Source organism: Aptenodytes forsteri, unplaced genomic scaffold (genome assembly GCF_000699145.1).
Source record: "Aptenodytes forsteri isolate BGI_AS27 unplaced genomic scaffold, ASM69914v1 Scaffold338, whole genome shotgun sequence".
Taxonomy (NCBI): domain Eukaryota; kingdom Metazoa; phylum Chordata; class Aves; order Sphenisciformes; family Spheniscidae; genus Aptenodytes; species Aptenodytes forsteri.
The window spans coordinates 1,655,559-1,667,230 of NW_008795124.1; the positions used below are offsets into that span (position 1 = coordinate 1,655,559).

General features: G+C 40.3%; 1 protein-coding gene across 1 annotated transcript; it reads left to right on the forward strand.

Annotated features, from left to right (window-relative positions):
* Nucleotides 1–216: 216 nt before the first annotated feature.
* Nucleotides 217–9,829, forward strand: RBFA (ribosome binding factor A (putative)). Its single transcript, XM_019471504.1, has 6 exons — nt 217–261; nt 922–1,098; nt 3,627–3,739; nt 4,951–5,035; nt 7,290–7,363; nt 9,050–9,829. Exons 1-6 carry the CDS (start codon nt 259–261, stop codon nt 9,438–9,440), a joined length of 843 nt encoding a protein of 280 aa, XP_019327049.1. The 5' UTR covers nt 217–258; the 3' UTR covers nt 9,441–9,829.
* The last annotated feature ends 1,843 nt before the right edge of the window (nt 9,830–11,672 follow it).

Genomic DNA, 11,672 nt, shown 5'->3' on the forward strand with positions numbered 1-11,672 from the left:
CCCCCCGCCGGGCGCAGCCTCAGCCGTGAATGGGAAGCATTGCTCCCCACACCGCACCCGGGCCTGTAACCGCCGTGGGGAAAAGTACTTGCAGATGTGAAAACCTGGGTGTTGTGTCGTGTGCCTTCAGGCAGGTGACGTTTTAGTTACACAGGGAACCAACGGGTTTCTCTGAGCTGCTGAAAGATAAAGCTGATTCCCTTTCCTTTTTCCAAAAGAAAGAAGTTTTGGTATGACAGCCCTACCCTGGGATCTAAAATGGTAAGTGCAAGCTTTTTAAGGTGCCGTGTTTACCTGTGCCAGGAGGAACAAGCTTGTGCTTCTGCCATTGTGTCTAACTTTGGGAAAAGCATTTTCTGGTGGAGGAATAGCAGGATTTTGTGAACGAGCACTAGAGCTCCAGTTTCACTATGACATGCCAGGATTGCTGTCAAGAGAAGCCGTTGGGTTCCCCATGGCCGTTTCCTCTTCTGTGCTGATCTTTCATCCGCACCGGCACCAACGCTCTCGTGCACGCTCTTGAGCCCATAGCGGAGAACTGATCCAGATTAAAACTTTCGTTTACCAGCTTAGTTTTACGGAAAACAAGTTTTCATGTTTGTTTTTCAAACAAGCAATGCTTTTCACTTAATACACACTGTATTTTAGAAAACTGATTTATTGAGCTGTATAACTTGCTACAAAATAATGAAACTAAGAAACCTTGACTGTAATACATGAAGGTCAAAGATTTTGTGAACAGAAATATTCTTTATTGAAACACCTGATACATAAGAGCTATATAAAGCCATCACAGCTTCAGTAATGGCATTCTGAGAGCATACTTAGTGGAGTGCACAAAACTCTATATAATTGCCTAATACAAGTTTGTAACTATTGATTAATGTGTTGGGTTTGGTTGTTTTGGTTTTTTTTTTGAAGATGTATAAACCAACCAAGTTGGCCTCTGTAATGAAAGATGACCAGACAAAAACTAGGAAAGAAGATAACATACGCTGCAGAGTCTTGAATAGTCTTATTCATAAAGCTGTGGCAGAGATGATGACTACCTGTGAAATTAATCAAGAACTTTATGATCTCAAGCTGGAAATCTGCAAGGCAAGTGCCAAAGCTACAGCTTGCGTTGAGCCGCTCTGACTACACCTTGAGGTCGGCATGGCGCACCAAAGGAGCTTCTCTGGGTGTTGTGATATGTGCAGGAAGAGTTTTACTGCATTGCTTTTGATGTGGCACAGCACAGCAAGATGAGGCTCTGGATTCACTTTGCACACTAGGAGAACTTTGCCACTGTTGTACCTGGCTTAGTAGACCTTTGCCACTATCATGCAAATGCAACTGAGGCCAATTAAGTGGTGATTCTCCTGGTACGACTTTTTTTTTTCCTGTTACTCAGACATGTACTATTTGCCTTGTCCTTTCAGAAGGAGGAGCCTGGTTTTACCAATGTAAGTGTATCTTTCCAAGAGTCTTTTCTTTGTGCAGCTGTGTGGGAGTTGATACCTCCTTGTGTCCCTCACCAGCATCATTACACAGGCAGAAGACCTAAGTGGGGCATGAGCTTGGTTCAAAAAAAAAGGCAAGCCTAAGAAAATGGCTTTGGCAAGCAAGGTTCCAGAAAGAATTGGAATTTGTACCTAATTGTAGCTAGTGTTGTCATAATTGATGGGTTTGAAAGGGATGTTAAAGCTCTGATTCAGAAACTAAGTCAGTCTCCACATTCTTGTTTGTAGTTTTTTCTTCTACATTTGCTGTTTTGTTAAGATTAAATGATACCAGTGTTTGGCTTAAAAGCTTGATGGACTTAGCTTTGTTAGAAGCATGGAAAAAAAAAATTGCACCCCATAGCTGCATGTAGGACAAGGGGTTTGTCATTTATGATTGAAACAGATGTTTTTGCCAGCTGAATTCATTCTGTCTTCAGGCAAGTGATTAAAATTACATGGGTAAGATGAATCTTTTGGCTCTATATGTGCAGTATCCTTCAAATAGTATTTTTTTCTCTCTGGGGCTTTGAGGATTGCTTGTCTAACTCGAATGGCATGTCTGCACATAAAAATACTGGCTGGTGTAGGCAAGCCACAGCACTTCCAGGAGGCATGGCTGTAAATGAAACAACTTATAACGTGAGAGAGGGAAAGAAACAGCCTTCTTCCAAATATAGTGCAGATTTTATTATAACTGCGTAGTGCTTAGTGTTCGTGCTGCACTGGGATGTGGCTGAGATTCAGTCCTGCTTTACTCTTGAGCTGATTCTGGTCCAATATCGTTACTTCCGTTATCAAAAGAAATCTTCTAGTAGGCTTTCTGCAATCCATCAGAATCTTTTTCGGTATCAAAAGTTAAAATTACATAATAGTAATACAGATAAGAATTATGCTTCCGGCTTGATACATCAAACTTTTATCCACTAGATAACATTACTCATGTGATGATGAAGAAATGGCTTGTGTCAGATCAGGTTGTTTATGTGCTTACATTAGACTCAGTGTGGGAGATAGGGAGGGTTAATCCTGCAGTAGATGCAGCCAGTTAATGATCACTGTAGGGTTTGTTTTTTTTTTAATGAGTGATGGGTTTCCTGAGGCAAGAGGTATCTGGTGGTGGAAAAAATTAGTATCTACTTTGGTTTTTGGAGACAGTCCATTCTGCCCTAGGAAAGAGTAGCACTGTCAACAGCAGACTGTGATGCAGTTTTCACTCCTGGGAATACTCCGATGGAGTTGTCTTTTTCTGCTAACGTCTGTAGACACCTGTCTGTTTGCAGAGTTGGTTTCTGGACTAGATGACCTCTGAACTGTGCCTTCTAATGGGTAGTTTATGCCTTCTCCTCCCTCTTCCTCAGCTCCTTTCTTTGGTTGAGCCAGATAGGTTATTAGAAGTTTGCTGAGTGTACTCTCATAGTGAGAACCTGTTCTGTAAGACGCTGCTAGATGTGATGAATGACGGTTATAGAAATCTTTCAGAATCCAATTTGTGTTTCAGAAGTTTATTCTTCAGGAAGATTGTCAGTCTATCTCATGTGTGCTTTGGCCCCTGCACACCATGCCTTTTCAATTGCATGCACGACAGTTATAAATATTATCTGTTAGTGAGCTAGAGCACTGGAGGTTCCCAGCAGGCTTTAGAGCTGGAGAGACTCTTACATTACAGTGGCAAGGAGGGTGTCCTCTCTTCTGTCAATATCAAAACCAAACTCTGGGTGACAACAAACCAGGCAGTATCACAGGTCCTTCTTTAGCGGAAACTTACACTTTCAACTGTATTCCAAAACAACATGCCATAAATTGTCATTCTGGACTATTTGTGATGGTAGCACCATTGCATTGGCTAAATGTAGCACTGTCAGTAACATACAGGCTTCTCGTCCATTTAATTTCAGTTGAAGGGGAGATTAGGCAGTGACTTGCCTAAATAAAAAAAAGTCCTTTCGGGTACTGAGTGTAAATCTTATTTGGTGTTAAACTCTACCTCTATAAAGGCACCATGTAATTTTGGTTCTTAAGAGATTCTCCTAAGAATTTACATATCCAGTTTGGGTCACTGTATGCTTATTAATGAATTAGAGACTTGTTGTATATGAAGCGTGTGTATATATAATTTTAAAGAAACGTTTTGTCTTTTTGCAGGTGTCCCTGGCATCAAACTTTTCAGCGTGTCGTGTGTACTGGAATCCTGCTGCTACTATGGAGAAGGAAAGTTATGTTGAAAGCGTACTGCGGAAGAGTGCTCCACGTATAAGGTACTGCTATGGGATAAACAGTTAGACCACTTCATAAATTCATAGCCATGTACTAGTACCATTTCTTAAGTATTTCTAACAATCTCTATCTGACCTGTTAGGATGCTTTAGGTTTTTAGATATTTGGAGTCGGAGCATCTCCTGTGATGAGCCTCACGGGGAAGGATGACTGTGTCAGACGAGCTGTGTATTCTCCTGCTGGAGCACAGCTGGCTTATTTGGCTTCTGTGTTTTCCTAGGATTGGACTGGGCTGAGCAGAAAGAAAGAGGAGTTTGGATGAAGTTTCACTTCATTGTACTAGTGATGGTGGGCTGGACATGCTGTGCACAACAGTAGGCCAGAATATGATGCTGCACAAGAGGACTGGCTATTACAAGTATCTCTTTACAGATACATACAGATTTGGGCAATTCTGATCGCTAGGGACAATTTGGACCTCCAGAAGGGATGACTGATATTACAGAAATTCTTCACAATACTGATACCAAAAATAAATGTCGGGATGCTACCGTATATTGTGATGCTTTTACACATTTTTGGCAGAGGGTCCAGTGAGTTTTCAGGATATCATAGAGATTTTTGTCTCTCCCTCTTTCCTGGGCTTACCCTCTGCTATCCAGCCAGTCTGTTGGAGGATCAGGACTTCACCCCATGGGGAAGGTGGCATTGAAGCATACTTGTAGAGCCATTTCCTTTCCCCTGTCTCCCTAGGCTGTGTAATTCCTGCTCCAGCACAGCGCGCTCTTCTACTCCCAACAGCTTCCACTCTTTGAGAAGAAATGTTGCTGGCTGGGAGGAAGATGAGGGGAGCCCTGTCAGTCCTTCCTGCAGCTAACATGTAGGACTAGTTGTCTTGCCCTGCTGTGAGGGCTCTATCCCCCACTGCTCTCACCCCTACAGTGGGGATAAGGAAGCCAAATGAAGTAGGGAAAGACCTGCGCCAGCCTGTGCATATATGTAGGAGACAAATCTGGTATCATAATACTCAGTGGGATCTGCAGCTAGTAGTTTTTGTATGTTATATATTCAGAGCTGGGGTTCTGCGGTGATGTATTGCTTAGCACTAACCTGAATGGATACCTGTCAGACTGTGAGTTTTGCAAACCATATCCTTAAATTTGCAGTTCTGCTGGAATTAATTTAACATATTTTATCTGTCCTGGAGGTGCTATACTGTTACTCATACTGGTGAATGCTGTATTTTTGCCAGGTATCTTCTGATGAGTCAGCAGATTGTAGGAAATGTACCCCCAATAGTATTTGTAAAAGACAAAGAAGTTGCAGCCGTAAAAGAGGTAATTGTAATCTTTGACTCAATGTACGAATATAATGATATGCAAACATGGTGACTTAGCATACCATAATGCTTAGGAATACCGCAGGAGAGAGCTGGTTATTCAGTTGCTTTACCAATCTACATTAAAAATCAGTCTTTGTCTATACCCTTTCCTCTTCATGTTCCAAAGCGTTTCAGCAAAGAATCTTGAGTAAGACTGATGCTTATATACAATGTAAAAGAATCCTTGTAGCTATCACCTCGTGAACTTTTTTGATGCTACTATTAACATTTCTGAAGTGAAGTTTTCAGAGAAGCTTGTAGGCCAGATCATTAGGCCAATAAAGAAATCCTTAAAATTGTAATTTCATTGTTTAGGAATAATGTAGGGTAGGCAGTTGTCTGTTGTCTGGTATACATGATTATAGAAATGAAGTCTGCGGAGGTGTCTTCCATATTTTAAATGTTACGTGTTTTTAAAATGCCATTGAATCTAATCAGTGATTTTTCAATTTTTTTTTTACCCCAACCTTTTTCCACCTGTGAATTGTTAAAATGTTTCTAGGAGGGTGCAGATCTTTGCATAGAGGATGTAAGCTCACTGATACTACTTTTTTTTCACTTTTAAAATTTTCTTTACCATTTCACATTTTCTGTCAAGGTGTGGATAGTTTTAACTCGTTGAATTATTGCTAGAGTAATTATGTTTTCTAGGAATTTGCTGTCATTAGGACTGTGAAGTGAGATCTCTCAAACAGTGAGATTTCCAGAAGAAAAAGATGACATCAATGAGTGGAATTTCATGAAAAATGTCTCCTCAAGCTGTTGATGTGAATGGAAAGAACATTAGTTGAAAAGAGCACGTTCGCATTTCTGTGCCCTGAAGTGCCTTATTCTTAGACGTGTTACAACCAATTACCGTTAGTGACTTACGGGCTCATGTGGTGTGTATTAGCAGAGCTGGAAGGGATAACAAGAACTTCAGACTCTCTAGAAATGCAGTCAATTGCTTGAACTTTCTGTGGTCAGAAAAACTCTTGCGTTTCATGCCAATATACTGATCCACAGCGCAAATGTTTTTCACCTGTGTTAGCATCTGCAAAAAGCACAAGAATAGACATGAACTAAACACTTCTGAAAGCTGTTTATATTCGTTATTATGCTCCCCCTAATCAACACAAGAAATTCTACACAACAAGTAACAAGTGATTATGGAAGCACTTTGTCATTACTATTACTCTGTTATTAGCATACCTAGATGGAGCTACAAATACCTACTCCTGCAGGTCCTGCCTTTCAGGTCTGTTATTGTGGAACCTGTTCCATTAATCACTGTTTCTCAAACTTTGTTAAATGACCACTTACTCTTTTTGAAGAAGAAAACCCCTAGACTACCTTATCTTCAAGTTCAGTGCATAGGCACCAAGAAAGTTAACCACACAAGTAAAAACCCTCCTTACGTATCTTGGGGGTTGGACTAGATAACCTTTAGAGGTCCCTTCCAACCCAAACTATTCTATGATCTTCTGTCAGTGAATGGCACTGGGAAGCACTTATATGGATCATCTTTTCACACTTTGCAGATCATCAGGTTTATGTAATCCACAGATTCGAATAACAGGGCTTGAAATAACGTAGCTGAACCTGATTTTTAAGTGTTGGAAGACAGGGAAGGACCATCCAATTCAACTCCTAGAATAATACGTTGAATTAGAAGGGAAGTAATGTAAAGAAAAGTAGGAATAAAAATTTCAAATGAGATAAAATTTTCACAATTAGGTACTGTCTTTAAGCACTGGATATACTAGATTTGTAGCATTTACTGGTTAAGTGCCATGTTAAAAGGGAGTTGGGAACTCGGCGTTTACATGCAATAGAAGTACAAACTTGCAGAAAGGGAGAAGAAGTGAAAAAAATCCCAGTGTAAGGATGTTACGAAAAAGGATTTGCAAGACTGAAGTAAGACCAAATAAAACAAAAATTATATATGTCACACAGTCCCTAGCCAACTGTTCAGAATGTACATAAGGCAAAAAACTTTGTAGGAGTCCCTGGATCAGTTAAGCTATTTGACACAAACTACCCAGGCAAGAAGTACAAGCAGTTCCATATAAATGGAGGAAAAGGCTATTTTGAAATGGTTTTGCTAAATATTCCAAACATGTAGAAAATAAAATATTTGCTGTTTGATACTTGTCTGTTTCTTGTGTAGGTGTGAACAAAGTAAATTTAATACAGGGCCTTTAATATGTATTGTCTTCATGCGTTTACAGATTGAGGAGTTATTGTCAATTGCTGATTTTGGACCTCCAGAAGAAGTAGAAACATTATCTCAGAATGATTCTAGGTGGGTTTTTTGAATCAATTGTTCAAGTGTCTGTTTTCATCTCTGTTGGCCAACTTAAATTGGGTATTACTTGACCTGACAGAAAGTATATTTTAATTAGATGTGTACATAGTTGTTATCTCAGAGTTCAGCAAATGGTGTTATGAGAAAATAGGAGAGAGACTTTTTGGAAGACCTTACCGAAAAGGCATCTCAGCTTTTAAGGAGATCAGTTGGGCCCTTTTATTAACAGAAGAGGCTACAGAGTAGCCTCAGACAAAACTTACACGTATTCATCCCAGAAATTAAATGTAGAGGATGGCATTTTATTTTGTGGCTTAAGCTTTCTTTACCAATGTTACACCCATTTATTAAAATTAAGGGAAAATATTTCTTACTATATATGCTCTGGTTTACTTTCATATTTTAGTGCAGACACATTTTCATAGGCTATTTTGTTGTTGGTTCTTGTGCACAGGTACCTTGCTGCAGACCACAGGTTTGCAAATATGGAAAGGGAAAGTATTTTTTATATGTAAGTGGACCTCTGTTAAGCTGTGGAGAATGACTAAGTTGTCACTTGTAACAGCATAGTGTATATGCTTTCAGAGGCAACCAACCCATAAGGTGATATCAGAACACAGCCTTAGAAATCAGCTGTGTTTGATGTCTATACTCTGAGTGACATAGTCATCAGGCTTGTTACTTGCAGACCCAATATTTGTTCTGGTATTATTATTTTTACTTTTATGAGGGAAATATTTTTAGAATTTCTAAGAATTCAAGACTCAATGTGTTTGTGATAATTAAATTTAAAAAAATGCTTTGCAACAGTAATACTTGTTTCTTGCTGGAAACTTTCTCATGAGGATAAAAGCTCTACATTTACCAGTACTCCTCTACTTGGCCACTTTTTTTCTGGTATAAGTTTGGATTGTTATACATGAGTACAAGTTTACTGATAAATCTCCCTAAGTTAACAAAAAGTAAGTTAATTTAGCATTCTTCTGTCAGGGATTTTCGGCTATTGAGGGATAGGGCTGAACAATGTATTGGAGTAATGATTCTGTGGGACTGGATGCTCTCAAAGCCAACAGCCGTGCACTTGTGTGCTGCAGTGTGTTGGTGGAAATGCCTTTTGTGCCTTAACATCTCACAGGACGGTTCGTCAGGTGCAAATCAGAAATGGCTTCTTGGGGGAAATCACTGTTGTGACAGACTCTCCCACAGGGCACCTAACATCTTCCTCTGTTTGTGTCTTGTGGAAATACCTAAGTGCAGATTAAGGTGCCATATGCTGTCATTCATACACCTGTCTGATGTGTTCTGGGCAGAGGCTGCTGCTTCTCGCTTCTTGAAAAAGCTGGGAGAAGTCTAACTTCCTTGGGGCTCCCAGGTCCAGTGCTCACTCTGTTACCTATGCACACCTTTTCCCAGAAGCAAGCATTTTCATCTGGAATATAGTTGCTTTATTGGCTTCCTCCCATTAAATCTGTTGACACGCCTATGCACAGCCTGTCCTTGGACACATAGTACGGTGGTATCCCTTCCTTCTTAACATAGGGAGCGCAATGCTGAACACAGTGCATTAATAAAGTCAAACTGAAAACTCCAGTTTATTTCCATGTTACTCAAGTTGTCACAATTAGCATTGCCCCTTAAAATATACACAGGGAAAAAAAAACACATTTGTCTTCCTTTCCACAGTAAACTGTTCTCTTCAGCAACTCAATCTTCAGATTCACCCATGCGGTCTAATCTTTTTGGTATTGATCATGAACTGCTGAATAAGCAGATAATGGACTACAAAAGACTGAAAGTGTCAAGAGATATAGAAAGCATTGCCTGGACAGAAGAGCAGGAGCAGCAGCTTTCTAAGGTTCAAAAGAAAATGAGAAAGAAAAAAACAAGGAATCCTCCTGATGATGACATTACACCACAGAAGTACTTACTGGACAGATACGAAGCTGATTACTGGGATGGTAACACTGAATCAGTCTCAGACTATGAGCTGGAGGATGAATTACTGGAAGAGGTAAACAAATTGGAGGCGGATGATGGCAAAACTCTAAGTCAGCCTACTGATAAACTGAAATGAAGTGAAAAAGGCCACTCCCTTTAAAATGAAGGCTACCAATAGCAAAAAAAAGGCTGCCATAGATACTGAAAGATTAGTTTTGTACAGCCTGTTTACCACTTCCTCTTTCAAACTAATAGGTTTGCCACACGTGTGGAGGTTTGCTAGCACAAGGTATGTAAGAAAAACAAAAATGCTATTTGTGACATTCTGTTAAGCGGCTTTCAAGCTGCTGCAGTTGTAGGACTTTCAACCAGAGAGCAGTTTTGTAATAACAGAATATACATAGTGCAGCACCGAGTTAAAACTTCTTGCAGTTCTGTTGGTTATTTCCAATAATTATGGTTTCTGTGTTGAAATAAAATGTCGTCTTTTTTTTTTGAGTGATCTGGATAAAAATAATCACAGAGTGATGGTGTCTGTTATTCTAAGGTCAGGAAGGAAGGGGGAAGCAAATTAATGACAGTGGTGTTCAGAGAGCAGCCTTCAGCGCACAAAGACAGGATATTCTCTAGAGGACCTAGTCTAATGGGGGAACTCTTTCCACAAGAAGGTGAAACTCATTGAAATTATGGCCAATAAAGTTACAACCCTGGAAGAAAATAAATTTATTTATTTTAATATTCAGAAAATTACAGTTGTGCAAGGGGAACTGCAACCAGAAAAGAATGGAGAACTGTTCATCTGTTGGGTAAAATTGGGCAAAGCATTGACCATAACTGAAAAAATGTATTAAAAACTCAAAGGCGGAGAAAAAGCAGCAGGGAAGAATGCCTCAGTAACTGTTTGAGATATGGAAATGGATGGGGAATCATATAAAAAGTGAGAATAAAGCTTTCTGGCTCAAAGCAAGTAAAAAATAATAGCATGGGAAAGCATTGACGTAACTGAAAAAATGTATTAAAAACTCAAAGGTGGAGAAAAAGCAGCAGGGAAGAATGCCTCAGTAACTGTTTGAGATATGGAAATGGATGGGGAATCATATAAAAAGTGAGAATAAAGCTTTCTGGCTCAAAGCAAGTAAAAAATAATAGCATGGGTGTATAAAGTCAGAAGGGCTGAAGCTTCAAAATAACAACCAAAACCATTCTCACTGTCAGCCCTAATACCTTTACTCCTTGTTAAGCAAGTGAGGGCAGTTGACCTCTTCTGCTTGCCACAGCTAATGTCACAGAAACCAGGCTTTGTTCAAGAAGAGAGATGGCCTAGTACTTACTCAGGGTGTCCAGGGATGGGACAGCCATTCTGAACCTGGTGATGAGGAAAACGAAGCAAAAGCAACCAGATTTAGAAGAGATGGAAATCTTAAAAATGACCAGGTGGGATGGACTGGAAGGAGGAATCGGCCCGGGGGATATCTGGAGAATGGCACAAGAGCCACTGTGGGATGCAGCTGTGGCCCTGTCTCCAGCCTCCCCCTCGTTAGTGCTCTGCCTCAGCATCTGCTGGCTTCCTGGGGAAGCAGGGTGGGAAGTTTTCTCTGCTATGCTACTAGTGTAATAGTAACCTCAAGACTGTTATAGCTGTAAAAGACAATAAATGAATGGTGCGCTCTATCTGAGCAATATGAACTATAATCACTTGCAGAATCCCTTGATTTAGTTTTTATGTATTACAAAACCACAGATGGGGAAGCAACTTCTGGGGCCTTCAGACCTGGTCCCCTACCTTTAATGGCAGCCGCTTGCTGCAGTCCTGTATTCAGCTGTTAATCCTGGTTAGAAATACGCAGCTGGCAGTAATTGTCATTTAACATTGGCAGAATCAGACGTGCAGCTGAATTTAAGCAATTGGTGCCCATGTGAGCTTGTGCTACACCACTCACGTTTGAATCAATGTGATTAGTCAATGACAGTTTCAAAAAACAAGAGCTTTCATTGCTTCCTATGACTGTCAATCCAAGCCTTCCCAAACACTCTGGGACCCTACAAGTGTGTTGTTCAGATCTAAGTTTCAGACTGAAAGTAAAGAAATACCTCAGTTATCCCTCCAATCTGGTTATTTTCCTGAAGACCTGGTCCTATAAGGTGCTGATTCTGAAGGGGAAATGAGGGCCATAGTTCCTCTACTTCCTTTTAGCCAATCAGTTTGATTTCTCTGACCCCTCTAAGACCTTGCCGTGAAAGTGTTTATGCATTTTGTGTCTTTCCAAAACAGAAGTGTCTCTCCAGCAGAATTGCTGGGTAACGCTGCTGTGCTGCAGACAGGCTGACGGCGAGAAATTTACTAACCCTCTCCAAAACATGTAACTGG

Coding starts and splice junctions, on each gene's coding strand:
- RBFA (XM_019471504.1), top strand. Junction 1,099..3,626: donor TCAAGCTGGAAATCTGCAAG/GCAAGTGCCAAA, acceptor GTCTTTTTGCAG/GTGTCCCTGGCATCAAACTT. Junction 5,036..7,289: donor AAGTTGCAGCCGTAAAAGAG/GTAATTGTAATC, acceptor ATGCGTTTACAG/ATTGAGGAGTTATTGTCAAT.